At 40.0% G+C, this 25958-nt stretch overlaps 1 protein-coding gene across 1 annotated transcript in view; it reads right to left on the reverse strand.

Annotated features, from left to right (window-relative positions):
• Positions 1-17251, reverse strand: part of atp1a3b (ATPase Na+/K+ transporting subunit alpha 3b) — a 34506-nt gene extending 17255 nt beyond the window's left edge. Inside the window, exons 1-2 of the mRNA XM_062992744.1 lie at positions 16911-17251; positions 16754-16801 (exon numbers count right to left, since the gene is read on the reverse strand). Of these exons, the coding sequence (XP_062848814.1) occupies positions 16754-16759 (6 nt within the window). The 5' untranslated portion in view covers positions 16760-16801; positions 16911-17251. The remainder of the gene's footprint in view (positions 1-16753; positions 16802-16910) is intronic.
• Positions 17252-25958: the final 8707 nt, after the last annotated feature.

Consider the following 25958-nt stretch of genomic DNA (forward strand, 5'->3'; position numbering starts at 1 on the left):
CCATTTCTGGTTCTTTAGAGCTTGCAGTGAGTAATAGCTTTTTCATTTCAGAAACCCAAGTTCAGTCTAGTACAGTCTAACGAACGGTTTTCTGAATCGATATGAAGCTTCCAGTAGAAAAGCTGGCCAGACATCCTCCAGGATAATTGAGAGATGCTATTTTGGTCACACTGCTGATACGCAAAGTGAACCGACTTCCAGGAAACCACTCAGGAGACAACAAGGGTGTGAGTCAGAAGGTTTTAATTCGGCCGATAAGCTCATAACAAACCGGGTGCAAACGTGTCCGAGTTCGAGCCAGAGAAGTTCCCTGCTGAATGACAGGTTTAGAAGAGTGGCTCTTAAAATTTATCAGCTGTGTTGATTGCACTTTGTGGACTGTTGTAAAGTTGCTGATCTAAAAAAAATCCCAGGCTTGTTTACAAGACGTGTCCTCAAATGACAGTTGAGCGTGTGGAAATGTGGTGCTTATTTTATGGACATCAAACTCACAAGCTCATTTTTTAGTAATTCTATTCAGATGCAACTTAATTAATTATCTGTCACTGGCCAAGCTGTTTTTTTATGTAAAATTATTTTCGGTGCTCAGCACAGCAATCTGTTGAACTAGGTTTGAATAATTGAATGTCTATTGCCGGAACTGGGGGACAAGCCCTGCTTTGGATTGGCGCCCTATCCAGGGTTTTCCTGCCTTGCGCCTAGTGTTTCCCGGTGGAAGCCGCGACCCAGACCAAGATAAAGTGGTTGCTAAAAATTAAATTAAATGTTGACAATGATTGCAGATATAAACATTATAAAATTAAAGTGCTAAGTCAAAAGTAACTGCCTATTGTATATTTAGCACAACAAATCATGTATAATTCAAAATTCTACATCATTTTTAAATATTTTTACACATAGTAGCAGCATTCAAACTTAGCCTAACTGGTCATGTAATTTATACCGTAAATACAAATAAATTTGGTCTATTTAAAAAATATTTACCTATCATTAGATTTGTCTTTATAACTCCTTTGTACACAAACATTTTACAGCTGCAAGAAAACGTATGTGAACCCTTTGGAATAACCTAGATTTTCTCAATGACAAAACAACATAATTAGTAACACAAAGACTGCAGTGACTCATTGAACCTTAAGGTGAATGGGCTACCACATCAGGTTTCAGTCAGTCAAGAACAGGAATCTGAGGCTACAGTGGGCACAGGCTCAACAAACTAACAACTGTGGATTGGAAAAATGCTGCCTGGTCTGGTAGTCCAGCTCCTCCAGGATGGCACATCCATATGTGCTGTCACAAGACGGTTTGCTGTGTCTCCCAGCACAGTATTCAAGAGCATGAAGGAAATATAGTACAAGCCATTACATGAGTAGAGCTGGACTGGGACACACCATTCAGCAGCAGGACTGGGATCTAATCCTTTACTCCGGGCTAGTTGTGCATGTTTCTAACCAAACTGTCAGCAACAGTCTCTATATGTTTGACATCTAATGGATCTTGTGCTTACAGTCCAGCACCATGTAGCTCGATTGGCATTTGCCAGAGAACAGCAGAATTGGCAGGTCCACCACTGGTGCTCCATTTTCTTCACGGATGAGAGCAGACTCACACATGTCACAAATGTGAAAGAGTCTGGAGATGCCGCAGTGAACAAGATGTTGCCTTTGTCTGATCAGGAGGATGCCCAGACATTGTCAAAAGTGCATACGAGCATGTGGGTGCAATACACACTACTGAGTCACATTACGAATTGCTGTGATAAAATTCACACAAATTGGATCAGCCTGTGATTTCCATTTTTGCCGTTAATATTCGGTGTGATTTTGAATCCAGGCCCCAGTGGGCTGATTTTGTGTTTTCTTGACTGTTGTTACATCATTTTGTTCTCATAAAACCTGACAATCAGTCCGCTCTTTTTATTTCCCAACCGTACTGACCAAGGACACACCTGCCAACACCCCCACACACATCCACAGATGTGCATACTGGTATACAGCCACCCACCAGGTGACATGCAATTAAAAGAGAATGAGCAGGTGAGAGGGGAGATGGACGATAAAACAGAAGCAGAGGACAGATGGAAAGAGAGAGCAGTGTGGGGGAGGAGAGACTGACAGCCTGGTAGCGATATCCATCCAGATACACATCGCTCAACTAAACGAGACAGAAACAAGGTGAGCAAGAAAATAAAAAGTGTGATCTAAAAGGAATTAAATTCATATTACAAATAGAGCTGCAGATGAGCATTTTGTCAGGGTGATGAACAGCATGCCACTTAACAGCATGCATAAGCTACTAAAAGGCTTTGACATTTGGCAGTTTAATAGGTCAAATTTCAAAGCAACATGTGGCAACTAACTGTCTATAAAGGCCAGATAGTGGGTGCATGAAGTGTAGGTGCAAAAATAAAAAAACTATATAACAAATATGCATGATCTGTGTAAGGAAAACCTAGAGGAAGCCAAAGGAAGCTTCAGCACATGTGTGCTGGTTGGAGATCCATATTAGAGTAGACTACAGCCATCAAAATGAAGGCAAACATTCTCTTCCGATGACCTAATATTTCAGGATGATAATACCTGTATAGATACTTGGGTGGCGTAGCAGTCTACTATGCTAGCCCACTATCAGACGGCCATGCGGCTACTCACACATCACAGTCTATGTCTATTGATGGGTAAAGCCCTGTGATGGGTTGGCACCCTGTTCGGGGTATTCCTGCCCTGCGCCCCAGGGGCATAACTACCTGGGGGGCAGATGCACTGGGGCCCATGGCGAGGGCTCCACGACATGAACTCAACCCCCCACCGCACTGCCCCCCATTGGCTGCACTTGCCAGGACGTTATTATTATTATATTATATATTACTTTTTCGTTAAGTAAAATATTGAAATAGCTAAAAGACAATGAAATATCAGAATACAAGTAATAAAAATATGCAGTGAGTGCACAGCAAGGGATTTTGGAAATACATATATACATATATATATATATATATATATATATATATATATATATATATATATATATATATATATATTGTATATATATATATATATATATATATATATATATATATACAGTGTATCACAAAAGTGAGTACACCCCTCACATTTCTGCAGATATTTAAGTATATCTTTTCATGGGACAACACTGACAAAATGACACTTTGACACAATGAAAAGTAGTCTGTGTGCAGCTTATATAACAGTGTAAATTTATTCTTCCCTCAAAATAACTCAATATACAGCCATTAATGTCTAAACCACCGGCAACAAAAGTGAGTACACCCCTTAGTGAAAGTTCCTGAAGTGTCAATATTTTGTGTGGCCACCATTATTTCCCAGAACTGCCTTAACTCTCCTGGGCATGGAGTTTACCAGAGCTTCACAGGTTGCCACTGGAATGCTTTTCCACTCCTCCATGATGACATCACGGAGCTGGCGGATATTCGAGACTTTGCGCTCCTCCACCTTCCGCTTGAGGATGCCCCAAAGATGTTCTATTGGGTTTAGGTCTGGAGACATGCTTGGCCAGTCCATCACCTTTACCCTCAGCCTCTTCAATAAAGCAGTGGTCGTCTTAGAGGTGTGTTTGGGGTCATTATCATGCTGGAACACTGCCCTGCGAGGGAGGGAGGGGATCATGCTCTGCTTCAGTATTTCACAGTACATATTGGAGTTCATGTGTCCCTCAATGAAATGTAACTCCCCAACACCTGCTGCACTCATGCAGCCCCAGACCATGGCATTCCCACCACCATGCTTGACTGTAGGCATGACACACTTATCTTTGTACTCCTCACCTGATTGCCGCCACACATGCTTAAGACCATCTGAACCAAACAAATTAATCTTGGTCTCATCAGACCATAGGACATGGTTCCAGTAATCCATGTCCTTTGTTGACATGTCTTCAGCAAACTGTTTGGGGGCTTTCTTGTGTAGAGACTTCAGAAGAGGCTTCCTTCTGGGGTGACAGCCATGCAGACCAATTTGATGTAGTGTGCGGCGTATGGTCTGAGCACTGACAGGCTGACCCCCCACCTTTTCAATCTCTGCAGCAATGCTGACAGCACTCCTGCACCTATCTTTCAAAGACAGCAGTTGGATGTGACGCTGAGCACGTGCACTCAGCTTCTTTGGACGACCAACGCGAGGTCTGTTCTGAGTGGACCCTGCTCTTTTAAAACGCTGGATGATCTTGGCCACTGTGCTGCAGCTCAGTTTCAGGGTGTTGGCAATCTTCTTGTAGCCTTGGCCATCTTCATGTAGCGCAACAATTCGTCTTTTAAGATCCTCAGAGAGTTCTTTGCCATGAGGTGCCATGTTGGAACTTTCAGTGACCAGTATGAAAGAGTGTGAGAGCTGTACTACTAAATTGAACACACCTGCTCCCTATGCACACCTGAGACCTAGTAACACTAACGAGTCACATGACATTTTGGAGGAAAAATGACAAGCAGTGCTCAATTTGGACATTTAGGGGTGTAGTCTCTTAGTCTCTATATATATACAGTGTATCACAAAAGTGAGTACACCCCTCACATTTCTGCAGATATTTAAGTATATCTTTTCATGGGACAACACTGACAAAATGACACTTTGACACAATGAAAAGTAGTCTGTGTGCAGCTTATATAACAGTGTAAATTTATTCTTCCCTCAAAATAACTCAATATACAGCCATTAATGTCTAAACCACCGGCAACAAAAGTGAGTACACCCCTAAGAGACTACACCCCTAAATGTCCAAATTGAGCACTGCTTGTCATTTTTCCTCCAAAAAGTCATGTGACTCGTTAGTGTTACTAGGTCTCAGGTGTGCATAGGGAGCAGGTGTGTTCAATTTAGTAGTACAGCTCTCACACTCTCTCATACTGGTCACTGAAAGTTCCAACATGGCACGTCATGGCAAAGAACTCTCTGAGGATCTTAAAAGACGAATTGTTGCACTACATGAAGATGGCCAAGGCTACAAGAAGATTGCCAACACCCTAAAACTGAGCTGCAGCACAGTGGCCAAGATCATACAGCGTTTTAAAAGAGCAGGGTCCACTCAGAACACACCTCGCGTTGGTCGTCCAAAGAAGCTGAGTGCACGTGCTCAGCGTCACATCCAACTGCTGTCTTTGAAAGATAGGCGCAGGAGTGCTGTCAGCATTGCTGCAGTGATTGAAAAGGTGGGGGGTCAGCCTGTCAGTGCTCAGACCATACGCCGCACACTACATCAAATTGGTCTGCATGGCTGTCACCCCAGAAGGAAGCCTCTTCTGAAGTCTCTACACAAGAAAGCCCGCAAACAGTTTGCTGAAGACATGTCAACTAAGGACATGGATTACTGGAACCATGTCCTATGGTCTGATGAGACCAAGATTAATTTGTTTGGTTCAGATGGTCTCAAGCATGTGTGGCGGCAATCAGGTGAGGAGTACAAAGATAAGTGTGTCATGCCTACAATCAAGCATGGTGGTGGGAATGCCATGGTCTGGGGCTGCATGAGTGCAGCAGGTGTTGGGGAGTTACATTTCATTGAGGGACACATGAACTCCAATATGTACTGTGAAATACTGAAGCAGAGCATGATCCCCTCCCTCCGGAAACTGGGTCGCAGGGCAGTGTTCCAGCATGATAATGACCCCAAACACACCTCTAAGACGACCACTGCTTTATTGAAGAGGCTGAGGGTAAAGGTGATGGACTGGCCAAGCATGTCTCCAGACCTAAACCCAATAGAACATCTTTGGTGCATCCTCAAGCGGAAGGTGGAGGAGCGCAAAGTCTCGAATATCCGCCAGCTCCGTGATGTCGTCATGGAGGAGTGGAAAAGCATTCCAGTGGCAACCTGTGAAGCTCTGGTAAACTCCATGCCCAGGAGAGTTAAGGCAGTTCTGGGAAATAATGGTGGCCACACAAAATATTGACACTTCAGGAACTTTCACTAAGGGGTGTACTCACTTTTGTTGCCGGTGGTTTAGACATTAATGGCTGTATATTGAGTTATTTTGAGGGAAGAATAAATTTACACTTTTATATAAGCTGCACACAGACTACCTTTCATTGTGTCAAAGTGTCATTTTGTCAGTGTTGTCCCATGAAAAGATATACTTAAATATCTGCAGAAATGTGAGGGGTGTACTCACTTCTGTGATACACTGTATATATATATATATATATATATATATATATATTAGGGCTGTCAAACGATTAAAAAATTTAATCGCGATTAATCTCAGAATTTTATATAGTTAATCGCGATTAATCGCATTAAAAAAAATCTGTGTAAATGTTATAGAAAACAAGGATTTTTAAGTGAAATGTTAACATTAAAATGGTGAACACATTTTATGCTATATGTACTTATGTTAAAAACTGCTGGGATAAGAGAAAACTGTAAAGGGAGTTTTATTCACTCACATACTAGGCAGTAAATGTCAGATTGTAGGTTAAAATTTCTCCATCAGCAAACATTGTAGATCAGCGGTGCTTTAGGTGGGATAAGGCGTAGTTATTGTAACAGACTTTTCTGTGGTTGTATTGTGACAATGGTTTGATGGACGTTTCTACACGAAGTGAGTGTGTTTTGACCCTTTTGGGCTTCCATAGTTCATGGACTAACGTGCTTGACTCAGCTTTCCGGTATTTGGTACCGTAACAGAATAAGTAAAAAAAAAAAAAGTATTCTGCTCCCGACAACTTGTGAATATAGCGTGTATTTATTTCTTTATTAAGCAAGTACATCCCTACAACGCTCGGTTACATTATGATAACAAACCGCAAATGAAAAACGGTGGCAAGTCCGACATTAAAACGTTTGTTCTACCAGTCAAGTTTCAACATGAACTAGAATTTGCGTTAATGGCACTATTTTTTTTAATCGCGTTAAATTGAAATCGCGTTAATGCGTTATTATCGCGTTAACTTCGACAGCCCTAATATATATATATATATATATATATATATATATATATATATATATATATATATATATATATATATGAAATTTGTTGAGGGGGCCCAAAATGTTTTTTGCACTGGGGCCCATAAGCTCCTAGTTACGCCACTGCTGCGCCCAGTATTCCAGCTTAAACTGGACCCGTCGTGACCCTGACCAAGATAAAGCAGATAAAACCTTTATATATACTTCATAATGATTTAAGAATGGTTTGATGAACATCACGATTTAGTCAAAGCAGCATGTATGGTTTTACCAGATTTTAACATGGAATCCTAAAATTGTAGTCCTGGACCTTAATCATTCTTTCAAGAACTGAACAGTTTTCTTCATGAGGAACGATCTACAAACCGGTCTCTTGTTTGGCAGCATTCCAAGAAGAATAAACGCTGTCTTGGAACCGAAAGTTCACCATATGCCGAAATTAGCACTTTTATATCAGAATATTATTACATGCTTTAATATTTCAAACATGTAGGAGAGCAATTTTGAGTCATTTTCTTCCTGCATGCTAATTAGATATTAACCTGCTGCTCTTTCAGCATGTGAGCTTGTTGCCAACGGCGATGGCATTTATCGCCTGATGGCTCGTTCTAGCTCACCACCTGCCCCTTTTAATTGAACACAAACGCTCACATTCATGTAAACACACAATGTCCATTGGATCACATACAGCAGATTACTTATGAAAAAGCTCATTCTATAGCTGCACGTATCTGTGTGTATTTGGTGACTTTTGAATGATTAATGAGAGCTTAAATGGAAAGGATTGCCCCTATCAAAGCACCCTTGTTTTAAATTTCCTCACTGACACATATACACTGTCTAACCTGCCCTGCTTTAGGCCTGGAATGTTCACATAGCAAGATGAACTGCTCAATTCCGATTTTTTGCTACCTTCTGACTTTTTCCCTAAACTGGCATCCACATGCAGCCTGAAATGTATTTAACCATACAGACTACATTATTTGCTTAACAATAATAGACAAACAGACTGGCTTCACACTGGCAAATAAGTACTGACAAGGCTGCATTTCATCACCATTCCAGTTCAACCTGTATGCTGAACATATAATCAGAGAAGCAGGACTGGAGGAAGATAATCAAGGATTCAAGACTAATGGAGGAAACATCAATAACCTTCAATATGCGGATGACACAGCACTCATAGCAGAAAATCAAGGAGACCTGAATGCCCTTTATAAGGAAAGTCAAAGAACAAAGTCGACAAGAGTAAGACAAGACTTTAGAGGACATGACAACAGGAGACCAATAACTTTACCATATATATATATTAGTAATTTTCAAGCTGTAACCACAAAAAGTAGACTGTTGGATAAGGGGGGACTACTGTATTCTAATTTAATATTAAAAAAGAGAAAAATGACACCTGACAGCAATGGGTGTGACTGAAGCACCTAAACTAAATGATAAGGAAGGTAAACCAAAGCATATGTTAATCTTTCATGGAGGTCTAAGAACTAAGATGAGGGGCGATTCTGTCCATTTGATATCAGATAAGAGTCGCTCTAAAGATCGGATGGAATCAGATATCAGATGAAAGTTAATCAGATATCACATGAAAGACGATTGTGCTATAAATGACTGAAAGGATGAGACTATGCAAGGAATGGGAATTTCAGTTAAATATGCGAAGGATCACTGGTTGTGAATTTCCATTAGTATCTCAGTATACGTAATATTGTATGTTTTGGGGATTTGCTTGTCTGAAACTTACCCATAAAGTAACCGAACCAGAGTGCATGGGCTGGAATTACATCCTAGCACATTTCTACTGACTGACTGAGGACACAGCAGCAGCCAGCTTCCTGAACCCTGATCACTAATTATTAATGTTCCTGAAACTGGAGGCCTCATAGTGTGTTGGTGGAGCGAGGAAAAAGGACAGAGATAAAGATATAGAAGAAAGTAGAGAGAAAAAAATGCAAGACCTTGCAAGGTATTAAATGTCTGAGCTGAACATGTGGGCATGACAAAGCACTAAAACAAAGCAAATTCTACATTCTGTAATATCTTTACCCAAGTGAATCATGCCAGAATTGGTTAAACGCAATGCGACAGAGAAAGAGAAAGAGAGAAAGAGAGAAAGAGAGAGAGAGAGAGAGAGAGAGAGAGAGAGAGAGAGAGAGAGAGAGAGAGAGAGAGAGAAATAATATAGTCTTTCTGACTAAGGGGAAATATTCAGATATGGATTTACTTCTAGTTCTTAGAATAATAAAAGCATTATTATTTAAAGTAGGGGTGCTTGGGTGGCACAGCAGTCTATCACAATAGCCCATCACCACTGACATCTGGGTTTGAATCCCCAGCAGTGCTACTGGTCGGCCAGACCAAGATAAAGCGGTTAATGAAAATAAAATGAAAAAATATATGAATAAATATATAAAGTCTAAGTAAAACCATTATAAAAATTATAAAAATAAGAGAAACATCTTCTTTTGATAAGATGATTTGGTAAAACTTCATTCAAAGAGTACCTACATGGAACTAAACTATCACCTGATTTAATTGTAACAAATTCCCAGTAGCCTAACATCACATTGGTGGATAAAATTGGGTCTTTGGTTCATTTCTTTTCCTGCTGACTCCACGTCTCATGAGACTGTCCACTAACCAAAGATTTTTATCTAAGGATCAGAAAAAAAAGATTTATTTTCATCAACTGCTTTAGGGTTGGTCCACTGGGAAACACTGGGTGCTAGGTAGGGAAACCCTGGACAGGACGGCAATCCATTGTAGGGCTTCAGTCACCCCCTTCCCAGCCAATCATATCTGTGTGGATGACAGGCCGGCCGATAGCAGCGCTGACTTTTATAAAATAAATATATTTGCAGATCAGATCAACGGTGATACATAAATAAATTTAATTCAGTCTGATACTGATCTAGTATTTTAGACCACCATTGGCTCTGAGTATTAGTATTAGATCTGTAAAGTAAAACTATTGGTTCTAAAGTTTTATTATTGATTGTACTCACAGTATGTTCTAGTGGCCATCACTCGCTAACATGACTGTCCACAAACTGTCCATCACAAATTTGAATGTGGCTGGAAACAAAATAAGCCCTATTTTTAGATTCAGATTATGTTGCTCTATAACACACAGAAGCACTACCATGCTTTAATAAAAAGATTTTATTAAAGCATATTTTTGATGATGAGATGTCCTGAGCATTACTCTCAAGCTGTTTAATAAATCTGTGCACTTTTTGCTAAAGTTCAGTACGTCATGTGGAATTATCCTCTACACAGCACACAGATGCTGAGGGCTCTGGGCTGTCCTTTCCAGATACATCTCAACATTAGGCCTGATTTGCTGCTCACAGAGCATGAAGAAACATCCAATCTAGCAGCAAGACCATGAGGCAGCTCGCTCTCCTTCACTAACCCCAAACTTAGACACTAAGCTAAAAAGAGCTGCTCCCACTAATCTGAACATGTTGTTCACTCTAGAGACTCCAAGGTCAAGTAAACCGTACTTAGCTAAAAGCATTTGTGTATTTGCATTGAGTATGTTCCTAGTCTAACCCAGAAAATCACAAACAGTACTCATTTAACCTTTGTTTTGATCTAAGATCAGTTTCTCTAATGTGGTTTAAACTGGGGGAGAAAAATATTATGTTAATGACAATATAAAAAAATACCAATATTTTCACAGGTGTCCAGTGGGAGATTAAGCTGTAAATGAGAAAAATGGTGACACTGCCCCCAGAGAGCTGTGTGATTCAAAGTGTGTATGTGTGTGTGGCGTTAATGTGCATGTCCATGCATGTGCACATCATTTTTATTAAAGCAGACTTGCTGATCTTGCCCGAGTAGACTGACCTCACATTATATCAGAAGCTCTTGCCCTTGCGACTGACATTGGTTCTGTGAAAATGATTCAGCAATTGTGACTGACAGCATGTGTGTATATGTGTGTATGTACTGTATGTGTGTGTTCAAGTGCGAGTGTCCTTGCTGCTACTCAGCCATCTGCTGCAGTTCTGCTGTGGGTTACGGTAGGACTGAGTGAGTACAGATAACATAATCTGATTATAAAATGCAAGGATTAGCCTCCACTTTACTCACTAATTCACCACTGCTTAGTTTGGAGCCTGTTTGTACTGTCCTAGCTAATAGTTTTACGTAAGCAAAATGTTCTCGGAATGGTCTTTGCAAAGTTGGTTCTTTTAACATTAAAACAGAAATGATTCAGGTGTTCTTATAATGTTTTAACACTGATATGCATTGAATACCAATAACACCAATGATTCAGACGAAAAATGACATTCATTTGAATGAAACATGCAGCAATGAGTGAATCTGCATTTGTGGCCAATAGCTCAGCTTCTCTGCTGTGCTGACTTCCAAATGAGGCTGGTGCTTTACCTTGGTTTACCTTGGTACCTTGGTGCTACCTAAATCTTGATGTGTACCGGGTGAGATTTAATACAATATTATGCAACATAACTACAAATGATTTGGTCAAAACCTAGAAAAATGGTTCGCAGTTAGCTGGCACCTTCTGGAAACCTTTAAAAATATGGTGTCTCTTGTTCTTTCTGCAATGAGACCAGCAGGATCTGCAAGCAGCAATGCAATTTCCCACCTATTTCAATCAGGCTTGTTGACTAATTAAAGTTACTTTGTTAGAGCCTGGGCTGTAACAATTTGGGGGTTCACTCAGGATCCCGAATGGGAGAAGAGATGCTATTTTTCACAATGTTGTTTAAGCAATGTTGTAAAATATTTTATCATTATAATGAATAAATATCTATATAATATAGGCAGATGGAATGCCTGGATTTGTTATTTATACAATTACACCTGCAAAATACAATGAAATACTTTTTCTGTACATCCAAATAAATACAAGACTGGTTAAAAATGCATACTGTTTTACTACTATTTTTTTGTACTGTTTTCTTAAAAGAATGCAGTTTAATCAACATTTGCTAAATTAATTTAAGCAAAAATGAACCAAATATTTCTACAATGCATGCCACCAGTCACCAATTTACCAGAAAATTTGAAGGCAGTTTAGAAATGCCTTGCGTGTAATTTGGAATTAAACAAATACGAGACAAAATCTAAAATCCCTTTCAAAGCCATACCTTATTTGCCTCCCCCCCGACTAACCCCAACCACACATCTGTCTATTTATCTACTCACCCTGTCTAAAAGCTTTGCTACATTTTAGCTTTTCTGTGTGTGTGTGTGTGCTTTCTTTATACTGACACAGTACACAGTACATAAAATATGTATACGATTGTATTGGTTCCAGTATAAAAGTGGACTGTCAAAAACCTTTCTCCTTATTACCACCCAGCGCACAAACACAGAGAGAAAAGCAGATCACTTTCTCTGTTTCCCAGCTATTCAGTTGCCTTCAGGACCAAAACCTGACACCTCGTAGGTCTCATGTCAAACTATGTTGCTTCATGCCAATCATACTTTTGAAAACATTTCCATCTGACCTGTTATTCAGGTGAAACAAAAAATAAAACAAAAGCAAGATCCATTTTCTTTCAAAAAATGTTAAGTATTTTTTTGCACTTTATCTAACAGTAAAAGAGAGTAGCATAAATAAATCATGCTGTGTTGGATAGGAATCCGAAGCCAGGCCCTCGTGAAGGGGGCTGAAACCTCACCACACCACTACCCATCAGGGGGAACAGTAGGAGGGGTAATCCTAGCTTGGGAACCAAAACACACATCGATATACCAGGCAAAATGTAAGACAATAAAATCCCAAACAACCAATCAAACTTCCCATCATAAGTTCTACCTAACACCGTAACACTCCTCCAGGACCAGAACTGGTGTACTTCATTTCACTATGAAGATCTAAGATCCAGCTTGGTCAGATCCAGTCAGAGATTACATAATACATATTTTTCAGTATTTAAGAAAAAGCCACTAGGTAATTTATGAGTCAATACACCATCACAGAGAATTCAAACTTGTGTTTGAAAGTTCGAATGAGCAGTGCTACCTGTCTGGCTTGGCACTCATCAGACACAATTGGTAGTGTCTAAAGAATACAAGGACTGGATAGGGTTCCTACCCACTGCATCTACAACAGCAACTTTTTTTAAAATTCTTTAAAAAGTTGAATTATTTGGAACTGCCAGCCCACCTATTGGCATGTTTTGGGTGGTAAGAGAAAATTCCCATACCGAGAAGTAATGGGTAAAGGTAGGGATAATGCAGTTTACAAGATGCACTTTATGGTGCACCTGAAGTCTATTATCGAGGGGTTGTAATCTCGATATTCCTTTTATATCCTTTTATATAGGCAGTGATAGCTCAGTGGTTAAGGTACTGGACTAGTAATCAGAATATTGCCGGTTCAAGCCCCACCAACACCAAGTTGCCACTGTTGGGTCCCTGAGCAAGGCCCTTAACCCTCAATTGCTCATCGTGTTCAGCTCATTGTGTAAGTCGCTTTGGATAAAAGCGTCTGCTAAATGCTGAAAATGTAAATGTAAAACGTAAATGTAAATATCTGCACTATCAATGCATGGTGAGGCAGAAGAGGGAATTTCCATTGGTGTGGCCCCGCCCAGCGGCCGACGCTGAACGCGCAGGGGCGCACAAGTGCAGGACCAGGCAGCACTGCGTCAGGATGAGGAACACCAAGTGAAACTGACGAGACTAAAATGCCGGCCGGCACCGTCAAGCGACCGGCGCAAGGATGAAATAAACCGATGCTTGCGGCTAAACGTGTTCTTAAAAATCATTTTGCATGTAACGCACAGACTTTACAACACACACAAGGAGAGACACAGAGCCGCCATTAACGCATGGCTAAGCAGATACCGTGCGCATGAACACAAGAGCATCTCAGAACATTGCTGATCAGGTCGTTTTGCCGCAATGGCGCAAGTTTGACATTCAGATCCACACCTAACGTATGGATCACATCTCCATCAGTTCCCAGGTACCACTAAACCTTTCTGTTCTGCATTGATGATTCAAACGTAATGATGTGACAATGCCATGTCCTAAGTCAAACACTTTCGTGCTGAACACTGCGCCCACTGCGCCACATGCTAACCTATCAATGTCTATAATGGATACAGTTCAGAATAGGACATCGTGTCCTTCACATACATTCAAAAAGCAATCATCGAGTGTGCTTCAGTCAGATCACCAGTAAGCCAAAGGAATCACCTCCCTGATTATTTACAAAATGTAATGGATTGCGCGTGGCTTTTTTTTCCTTCTAATTTTACCCATGTATGCACATCAGTTGACATTACAGGGTCCTAAACCATACATTTACGCACTTTACAGTGTACATACTGTGGCGCCGGCGAGCAGGAAGGCGAGCGTCGGGACCTCGAGTGAGCTGCCCTTGGCAGATCTCTCAGTGGTTTAGGACGTACACTCATACATTCACACATACATTCATACAACAGACAAACATATAAGCTACCTATCCAGCTCTCACCGCAGCCACCCAGTCTCCCACACTGGGATACACGCTGACGGTAAGCCTGGATACCACGGCTCCTCCCACTGACGCTACAATACTATGACAATCTTAGCAAAAAATCTATTGTAATGTACTGTTCTGTACATCCTTCACATGAACCTACAAATCTGAACTGATATTGTTAAACACATGCTTTTTTATATAAATAAGATTTCTTATTTATCGTCATGTGTCCGTTTGGAGGTGCAAGTACTTCTGTCTAAACAATGTGCATTGTGCAATATTGCTTATTTGAGCTGAATCAATAAAGTAAACCGACTCCGAAGAAACAGGAGTCGACTCTCCTGACTTAATAGGAGTATTGAGGGAATCGACTCTGGAATCGATTCCCAGTTCTGCAAATCGGTACACTAATTCCCCAGGGTTTTTTCTTTTTCCTGGGTTTGTTTGTTTGTTTTCCCCGTGTTCGGTCATTATTAATTCCTGTACAAAAACTTGCTATTGTATATTTAGGCATAGTTTTGTAATTGTCAAAAGTACAGATGGCAAATTTAAGAAAGGCCTAAACTTTTCAGTGATTCAGTGTATTCCCTAAGCTGAATACTTACATACTTACTAGTAGGCCTATTATAGTAAGAAGTCCGAGTTGTATATCATACAACGTAAATGATGTACAATGCGATATGACACTTTGCCCTTCACATAGACTGTAAGTCTTCATTATGATAAAATGATACTAAAAATGACATAGCATAATACAGTCGTATAAGCCTCGCCTAATGACCAACATGTTTTCGCAAGGTCATGTGTTCTCAGTTATTTTTAATGAGATGGCACAGCAAGATGCTCACTATAATAACTCGTGTGGATCGATGTTATATTTCCTATAAATGCTGTTCAGTGAGACAGGACACGATGTCCTTTACATAGCCGACATTCCTGCCATTATATCTAATCCGTTAAACATGCCAATAAAGAAGCAGAATTGCCTTTAACAGAACTGCTTTAATGCACACAAATCATTTTGTCATTTCATCCGACCCAGATGATTGTGCTGAAATCAGGTCGAGTGCGATTGGTCAGCGGCAACTGTCGCTGTTTGACGCATTGGCACACTGGTATAGCCTGTAATCCTCAGCTTTTAGAAGGAAGGAATATACGTGGCTATGTTTAATCTGCCAGCGGGAACAGATCACTCAGATCCCTGAATGCTGTTATGTCAGACATTAACCGGAGAAATAAGCCGACTGAGCGGTGATACCCGGTAACCGCATTATGACGCACGGCTCACCGGTGCGGTTTTTATTTCAAGGACGTCAGGTGCGCTTCTGATCTGTCCTGTGTAAAATGTCTTGTATGAACCCCTGGGTATGTACACATCTTTTTGGAAAACGTGCTGAAAGTATGCCATAAGCGACCACTATGACATTGACACTCCGGTTACTAGAACATGACTGAGGGGATTTATGCTTACTAGTGTACACATTTATAATAAAATGTATGATTGGGGAAAGGCTCCTTTAAAAAAACAAACAAAAAAAACCGATTATACTAAAATGTAAACGTTTGAATTTGCAAAATCTGTAGTTAACCAAAGTAAACGTGCTCTGCTCACCTGGGTAAACCGCTTAACCCAAACCAACAAGGTTATCAATCACAATACCAGTAAAATAAAGTGAAAATCAGATCATAAACAGGACCGCGGTTTAATTAGAAATAAGCTAATGCCTAATGTAAGGTTACAGTATTGCCTACTGCAATCCCAACAGTTGACCTTCATCAATGAAATTTCCATTGATTATATCTCTGTCAATGAAACAAATACATATTACTGCAAATTGTATTCGTTTTTAACACTGAAATAAGAATAGATGTGAATGTAATAAATAAAAAGCTAAATGAGCAATGTATAGATTCCTGTGAACTGTACAGTACGACAGACAGTGAATAATTGTCATTTGACTATAGTTGAAATTAAAGACATCATGCAGGTAAGATCACTATTAGTTGAGACCATTAGCTGCTGTCTCACTTACGCGTACTTAAAATAAGAGTTTAAAACTACAGATGACCGTGGTTGCATTTCACCAGTCTATCCTTGAACATAATCAGTACGCACTACATTAAGACAATGTAAAAATGCAACTGTCTCGTATCATTTAGACGGGGCAGAATCCGCATTACAGTCAATGTCACAGATCAAGCGTGACACTGCAGAACGAAATTGAACGCAAAGTTCGCGACGCCGATGAATGTTGCACAACAATCCGTCTTCTTATAAACCTATATAACAAAGACGTAAACAGAAGTGGCATTTAATAATAAAAAAAACGAATGTGAGTTGTTGGTCCTTACCCCCATGGTTGCGCACTCAGTCTGGTTTCTTCAGAGACGTTGTCAGCCCTTTAGAATGAATGAGAAATTCATGAAAATTAGGTTTTAAAAACATGAAACACGACTTTAACTGAGATAAGGTTATAGAGCTACAGAGTATTTTCTAGAAGCGCCTCACCGCTGGTGTTTAAAGTTGACACAGGTTTTGGAAATGAGTCTTTCCTCGGAACATAAAGCTATTATGTGTGAACTTTAAAAAGACTAAAGGCGAATAAAATTAATGAAACAGAGAGCAGGGCAATGCCGGGGGTTGAGGATGCCGGCGGTGTTGAATGCTGCTCTCCTCCGTTATACCAGAGCCGGCAAAACTGAAACCGCACTGGAACGCGTCTCTTCTTTCGGACACTGTCTCCCTCCGCGCCGTAGCACTACCTGAAAGTAGTGACTGTGGCTTGATGAAAATCCGCCGCTCAATTTAGTGCGAGAGGATGCGACTGATGCAGCGCCCTGAACCTGTCGACCTGACTCATTAGCCAATCTGAAACGCCTCCATGCAGGTTCGGGTATATTGACGAATACTCTGACCAATCAGTATGCACCAGGTTGATTGGATGGACCAATCGGAGAGAAGTAGATGCCCCGCCTACGTTACTGCAGATTCCAGGTTGAGTGCTGGAATATGAGTCTCTCCTCTAGTGCGGGTTCTGTAAAAACCCAATCCTGACTACTACAGTGCATGGTAGAACATGTATGGCTTAAAATTCAGCTGGAATATACGATCATTTAAATGAATCGAGTGTTTGTGCTAGCAGATTTAGGTGTAAATCCATTGCGGTAGGCCTCAATGTCACTTTCAGCTGACAGGATGTCTATTCTCAATAATAATTTGGTCACCATGTCCTACGTCAGGAGATACATGTGTCCCTCCGCCCAATAAAATAGTCTAGGTGTGTTCTGTACAACACATATTCTTGTTTTTTTTATAATAAATGCATATATTGCATATTTCTTGTATTTCATTATTTTTTAAGAATGATAACAGTTATAGCAACAATGTTTTTAAACTACCCACAGGCAGGTGACACTATCCACAGTTTGACAAGCTTTATATCACCGTAATCTTTAATTCAAAGTTAGTGATCAGGAACTAACTTTGAGCTCTGACAGTCAAGTTAAGATATTGGCAAATTTTCACATACACTCCTGATCAAAGTCTTAAGACCAGTTAAAAAATTGCAAGAATTTGCATTTTGCACTATTGGATCTTAAGAAGGTTCTAAGTAGAGCTTCACAATGCTAAAAGAAGAAATGGGAGCAAGAGACAAAAGTTAAAGACCACAGCCTTTAAAAGCCAAAATCTGCGCAAAAATTTGGATTCCATGTCATTTTCTGTCAAGTATTCACACTGTCAAGACCTGATGGCAAAAGCAAAAAAGCTCACTGACTTTGAATGTGGTAGGATTGATGAGCTGCATAAGCAAGGCCTCTCACAACGTGCCATAGCTGCTGAGGTTGGACGCAGTAAGACAGTCATTTTGCATTTATTAAAAGATCCTGAGGGTTATGGAACAAAGAAGTCAAGTGGTAGACCCAAAAAAATTTCACCGGCGCTGAGCCGCAGGATCCAATTGGCTGTCCGTCTAGACACTCGGCCATTACTGGTGCTGACTGCAGCTCAATAACCATCAGACGGCATCTGCAAGGGAAGGGCTTCAGAAACAAAAAATGTCTTTAAAGGCCACGTCTCCTTCAACGCCCCAAAATTGCCCGTTTGGACTTTGCAAGGGAGCACCAAACATGGGACATTGAAAGGTGGAAGAAAGTTTTATTCTCTGATGAGAAAAAATTTAACCTTGACAGTCCTGATGGCTTCCAACGTTACTGGCATGACAAGGAGATCCCACCTGAGATGTTTTCTACGCGGCACAGTGTTTTTTTTTTTGAGCTATGGTCTTAAACTTTTGATCAGCTGATGAACAGCCTATTTCAGTTAAATTGTTGTTTTCAATAAATTGCCTGCTCAAAATCTTTTGTCTCTTGCTCCCATTTCTTCTTTTAGCATTGTGAAGCTCTACTTAGAACCTTCTTAAGATCCAATAGTGCAAATTCTAGCAATTTTTTAACTGGTCTTAAGACTTTGATCAGGAGTGTACCCTTAATTTAAAACAACAGTGACAAAACAAAATGCACTCATGATATACCCACCTTTCTGTGATTTTCACACTTTACCAGCTGTGCCAGAGTGCTATCCTAAACTGTAGTTATGTGAGGTGCTATTGAAATTGCCACAGGTAGAAGGTTTTGCCAAAATCATTTGAATGCCACTGGCCCAGTGGGATGTATCCTGTAATAAAACGTGATAAATGTCATGGTTTCATACAAGCACGCACAAATGCACCAGAAATGACATTTCTAATAACAGAATAATTAAATCAGAACTGATATTATCAGCCAGATGTTACTAGCGAGCTGACATTAATGCATTGTGCCAGAAAGATGCCTAGCTAGCTTGATTAATAACACATGAAACTGCCAGGGGAAAAATCATATTCATTACTATGTATTAGGAATTTGTCTCAGTGTTTCGTCACATCAGTCTACATTCAACATACAGTATAATGCACCTTTAATAAAACATAATAAATCATTACTTTGTACATGTAGCCACAAATAAAATCAGCTGCATTGCATTAGGCATTCAATGAAGTAGTACAGAAGTAATACACCTCATGAATTACTATTATGATACAGTGTATACAATAAATGTATTAGCTATAATAATATTTGACATTATAGGGATGCTGCAATTCAGTATTTTCCATTTTTAATGATACTGAAGTTGTGTCCTGTATACAGTATTTCAAATTAAATTCACTACTCATGTTATACATATAATAGAAAATGGCTAGAATAATAAGCATCAATAACAATTATAATAGAATAGCTGTAACATTGTTACAACCAGCCTGAATACTGCTTAGCCAGCTAAATCATTGAAAGAAATTGCATTCCATTTTTGTTAAATGTGCACAACACATATCCTCATTTCATTTGTTTATTTTGCAATGTAAATGTTGGGGCTCAGTGAATAGCACTGTCGTCTCACAGCGAGAAGGTCTTGGGTTTGATTCTCAGGTGGAGAAACAGACAATGAATGAATTTGTTGATGCAAAAAGCTCTATAATGTTGTTTAACTTTGACTTGGCTTTTCAAATCCTTGTTTATAAATGAACTGGAACAGTGGTTTCTTTGCCAAGGTTGCAAAGCAAACTGTCACTTTATGCTCTAAGGAAATTTGTAGTCATATGTTATCCAAAAACCTGCAAAAAACAGGTCTGCCATGAATGAGAAGCTGTTGGAACACGGGTAACATATCCAAAAGCTTAAAGACTTCAGTAGATTTTACCAGTTCCAATATTTTAGCGTTAGAACAATACTGTAAAATGGAATTTTTATAAGATGCATTGAAACTAACCCTATCTGTATGAGCAGACAGAAATCATACAGTCAAAATCACTAAGAAGGAATGAGGATGACATGCCACTAAGTTAAATGACATTGTAGAACCTTCTATTCCACAAAAGAGGACATATGAGTGGCTTTATGTATATATTTATCTAGCATACTTATGTTAAATCCTATTAAAGATAAAAAGGAAGTTCTTATAAATCAGCTACCACAAAAACAGAGAAATCATTAAACTCTATTTGTCTTACAATCGCATGTATTCTTCTGACTTTAATTACATATACAGTATTTCATGTCTAAAGCACTGGGCATCTGAATCATACCTGAAACACACCCATACACTCATACACACACAAAGCTGAGTGATGGGTTAATTTGCAATGGAAATCAGGATCATGGTGGACGAGGAGGAACACTGAGCTTATGTCTGAGGTTAAGCCTGACTTATTAGTGGATGAGGCAACCTCCTCTAATGACCTCAGACACTGCAGTATGGCGGAGACCTCCTCACTGATACCTGATCATGCAGAAGGCTTGTTGTACGAACTGCACCTGAAGAGACAGAATGTACCAGAGCTCACTGTGTGTCTTTTTAGGTTTTATATCTTATCAATAGCAAACAACGGTCATTCAATGTACAATACCAGACCAAATGTATGTAGACACTGCTCCTATTTATTATGGTTATGTGTTTTAGCCACACCTATTGCTCAAAGCTGTAAAATTTACAATATTATGTAAATTATACGCTTTCAGCAAAGACCCTGAGTGGTCCCTGGCCTTATAAAACACTGTTGTTGTCGCCCCCCCCCTTTCTCCCACTTTAAGCGCATCCATATTCTGCCCGTCAATCATCCTCTCACTAATGCTGGTCCCTGCTCCTGATTGGGGAGGACGAGGCTGCTCTACACCCCCTCCGACACATGCACAGCAATCGAACATCTTATCACCTACACTTGACGAGTGCAGTGCAGTACAGCGCTGTGTACGGAGAGCCACACCCTCTACCGCACTCCTTTTCCATCTGCATGCAGGCACCACCAACCAGCCAGCAGAGGTCGTAATCGCACTAATCTGAGATAGAGTCCCTATCTGGCTTATTCCTGCCCCATCTGAACAACAGGTCAATCGTTGTTCATGTGGCCGCTCAGCCTCAGCCGGCAGGCAGAGCCGAGATTCGATACGATGTATTCGAGATCTCAGCTCTGGTGAACAGCATGTGTTTTGAAGAAAGCCTTCCCAAAACAGTGGAGGCTGTTACAACAGGAAAGGCAACTCAATAACAATGATAATAATAATAATAAAATGGCATGTCTGTAATGCTTATGGTCAGGTGTCCACATACTTTTGGCCTTACAGTGTTTAAAGATCATTTTCTAGAATGGAAAAGTGTGTCCATAACATTATGACCACTGACAGGTAAAGTGAATAACACTGATTAGTTCTTCAACACGGCACCTGTTAGTAGGTGGGATATATTAGGCATGTGAACATTTTATCCTCAAAGTTGATGTTGTTAGAAGCAGGAAAAATGGGCGAGCGTAAGGATTTGAGCGAGTTTGACAAGGGTCAAATTGTAATGGCTAGACAACTGGTTCAGAGCATCTCCAAAACTGCAGCTCTTGTGGGGTGTTCCCAGTCTGCAGTGGTCAGTATCTATTTAAATTCTATTGGTCCAAGGAGGGAACAGTGGTAAACTGGCGACAGGGTCATGGGCGGCCAGAGGTCATTGATGCACGTGGGGAGCGAAGGCTGGCCCGGGTGGTCCAATCCAACAGACGAGCTACTGCAGCTCAAATTGCTGAAGAAGTTAATGCTGGTTCTGATAGAAAGGTGTCAGAATACACAGTGCATCACAGGTTGTTGCGTTTGGGCCTTCAAAAGGGAGACCAACACAACATTAGGAATATTGGTCATAATGTTATGCCTCATTGATGTATTTTGTACTGTATTGCTTGTATTGTATTATTTGTTTTTTATGACAATATAGTAGCTTTAAGTGTAATTAAACCAATAATATACTGTACATTATATTGTATAACTTTTAGATTTTACAGTAAAGTACATAAAAAGATTAAATATTAAGTCTTTTTTTTTATTTATTTCACAAATGTCACTATGTCCAGATAATAACCCTAGTAATTTTACCCGCTGTAATACTGTTAGCGGTTCAGTTTCTAAAAAATGTTCCTGTTTCTGCTTTCAATAAAGTTTTTTCACATTTTTTGAAGAACCAAAATGGCCACCACCATGTCTGTGAAATCTCCTTCACTCTCACAACCCCCATCACCCCCAACCCCCCACCTGCCATCCCCGTTCTCTCTCTCTCTCTGCAAAGAGGATGGAGAGAAAATGATCCCGGATTCTTGGTCTTCGGGTTCCATGGCAACAGCGGTCAGACGACCTTGCATCAGTCGATTTGCTGATTCAGAGAAAAGTAAAATAGAGGGAGATACAGATGGAGTAGATGAAATGTGTTAAAAATACAGAGAGCCTGGCTTCTCACAAATGTTTCATCTTTATGCCTGAGTAAGCACTTCATAAACAGAATCACTGAAACACTGAGAAATGAGTATGATATTTCACTAGAACTGCTGTGTGTGCAAGTGTATGTGTGAATATGTGTCCTTATCTATTTTAGATGTGATATCTCTGATTCTTCTGTACAGGTTCTCCTGTGGTAGCAGAGCAATAACTGGGTGTCTTAAAAGACGAGAACATGGACCATGTGAACAGAGTAAAAAAAGAAAAGAGGAAGAAAGGCAGATGACAAGGAAATGGGCAGAAATGAGTCAGCTAACTGAGAGAAGGAAGGATGGAAATGTTATTACTTATTTATTATACTTACAGTGAAAAGCACTGTGAGTTTGAAGCATTGTGGTTCAAATTCAGCCCATGTCTTTAATGGACTTACAATTTCAAAATTGTCCATATGTTTTCAGTGGGATTTCGATCGAATATTTGGCTACACCATGCAAGTAGCTTCACCTTTTTTAAGAGTTGTCATGTAGAAATGTCCAGATTTGCAGATAAGATTACATTCTTCTCTAATAAATAACCCTCCGCCCATTTACATTAGCATATGTATCAGCAGGTATCAGCAAATCCTGACAATTTACTTTTCAGTTAATTTTTTAGACTAGCGTTAACATTCATTGTCTTGAATACTTGTCGAGAGAACAGAAACAGGTGGGCATCATAGTGCACCCTGGGAAAAGCAGTTTATATATGGTCACTTTTCATTATGAATCGGAATGGCACAGTGGCTAAGTGGGTAGCACTGTCACCTCACAGCAAGAAGGTCCTGGGTTCGATCCCCAGGTGGGGCGGTCCAGGTTCTTTTCTGTGTGGTTTGCATGTTCTCCCCGTGTCCGCGTGGGCTTCCTCCGGGTGCTCCGGGTTTCCTCCCACAGTCCAAAGACATGCAAGTGAGGTGAATTTGAGACACTAAATTGTGTTCGATATAACCTTGTGAACTGATAAACCTTGTGTAATGAGTAACTACCAATAAGGAGTACCGCAGCTGGTGAGAATTGCTGGTAGTCCTTACCAAGAATAAGTCACATAAGTACATTTGCCAAGAGTAAAATGTACAGGTGCCAGTACTGTTTACAAGTGAGTACTGGCTATTTCGCATCCAATGTATAGCCCAGAACCCATTTATAGAGAGACACAATTCATGATGTTCCTGTTTTTGTTTTGTCTGACCATTGTTCTGATTTGTCCAACAATATTTAAGATGCAGCTCTGTGTTTGAGGTGGGTTGTAGGAATGAAGATGATTGCGATAGTGTTTAATCTGAGCAACTGTTGTTCCAGTTGTCTTTTGGTCACCCTGCATATTGTTTGAGTTGCTGCTGGATTCTCTCTGATCTTCTAGATGCACCTGTCCGATAGAAATGTTCTGGTACCATGAATGTTCGTTCTACTTTCTACTTTAAATTGCTATTCATTATGTGAATTCTTTCAAGCCAATGGCATCATCTTTTATAATAAAACCAGGTACAATTAACATTTTTCTTTTTCTTCAGTGCTACGTTATTATGTTATAATAACATTATTTATTTTGATGTTACCTTTACTTGTACAGGACATATTTTAACATACGATCTGAATTCTTTTTTCATTATTTATTTATCTATACATTTCTTTATGCTCCTTAGGATAGTTTTTATAGTTTTATAGTATAAAGCCTAAAGGCACTGTGTGTATGTGTGTGTGAATTTGAAGTGGATATATGCACTGGATTTGAAGAGGCTGACAGTGTCAGTGTGCAAAATATGGAAAAGGTTGGTGCTCGAGCACCTGTCTCTTATCTCTTGGTGTCAACAATTTGTTTGTTTTAGCATTAAAATGGAGAGTTAAGCTAATGGTACAGCTGGCAAAGTAGGGGTAGCTCAACAACATGGGTCACTGTGAGTAGTTTTCCTATGTTCAAGTGGGTTTGTCTGGATACTACAGTTGTTGCTCATTTTGAACTAGTTTCCTTCGTACTGTGGAGTCATAAAAACTGGCCATATCTAAAGCTTTTTTTCCAAGATTTTTTGCATTTGTGAATGAAATGCAGCTATGTACTGGGAGAAATTTTAGCAGACTGACCACTATAGTAAATTTACCAGTGATCCAAGTTGAGATAGTGATGGTCATTCTTATAGTGATTTGGTGGCGTCCTAGAACCTTAGAGGATGGAGGATATGGCTTTGCATTTCTTTTTAGACATCTACCATTTATTTTAACAACATTTCAGTTTAAACACATTCCATTTAAACACAAATGCACTGTGTATAAAATGCGTAGCAAATAAATAGTAAAATCAGATCTGACTGTCAGTCTTATCTACTTAGGCATCTGCATTTGTCCATCTGTTCTCTACCATCATGTCTCCTCCTCTTTCTCTTCAGCACCAAGCTCCCATCCCCCCAGCGCACACCTATTAAGCTAAAGTGGGTCAGTTAAATCTCTCAAAGCACTATTCTTTCCCCAGAAGCTCAAAATACAGCATACTGAAGCTAAAATCAGTAGGACGCATGCGTCATCCATCTCTGCGCCCTTAAAGACCTGTATGTGCTCAAATCCACTGCACAGCTGAAGCAACCAAGTTCATTAGGTTGGCTTGATGCCTAGATCATGAATAAAACAGCCGAGTTACATAATCATAACAAGTCGTTCAAAGTAGAAGTTTTTCAATTTGTGTGATGGCATGAGTGCTGACTCTGCAGTCATAGCTGTCTTACAATGCATGGATGCAAAGAGCCATGTGTTCGGCAGGATGCTGTCTCTTTAAAACATAGCCAGCCCACCAGGAGGCAGACAGTGTGCCTGGGGTGTCCTTGGTAACGACCTTGCAGGGGTACAAGTCGGGTGAGAAAAGAGAAGAGGAAGGATCTTATGCTTTTAGAAAAGATGCTATGCTCGTCCCCAGAGATTTTACAGTCTTATGACATTTCGAGGGGCACACAAGGTGAAAAGGGAATGGAGATGAGAGGGAAAAGGATTATTTTAGGAACAGGGCATTAAGATGATGAAAAGTCTTTGACTCAGTCATACATGCATGTACTGGTACATCATTCCATCCAGATTAAAGTGACCCAACCCTACTGATACTCAGAACTAAAGGAATTTTCAAAGGGATACTAATAGAGGAGAACAGTAATGAGGGGATACATGGGGGAAAACATGGTTCAGGGTTTAAAAAAGGTTCCCACAATCCACATTCTGCTATGGTCAAAAAGTACATGCTCAAGAACAACACAAAGCCT

Source organism: Trichomycterus rosablanca, chromosome 3 (genome assembly GCF_030014385.1).
Source record: "Trichomycterus rosablanca isolate fTriRos1 chromosome 3, fTriRos1.hap1, whole genome shotgun sequence".
NCBI classification, from domain to species: Eukaryota; Metazoa; Chordata; class Actinopteri; order Siluriformes; family Trichomycteridae; genus Trichomycterus; species Trichomycterus rosablanca.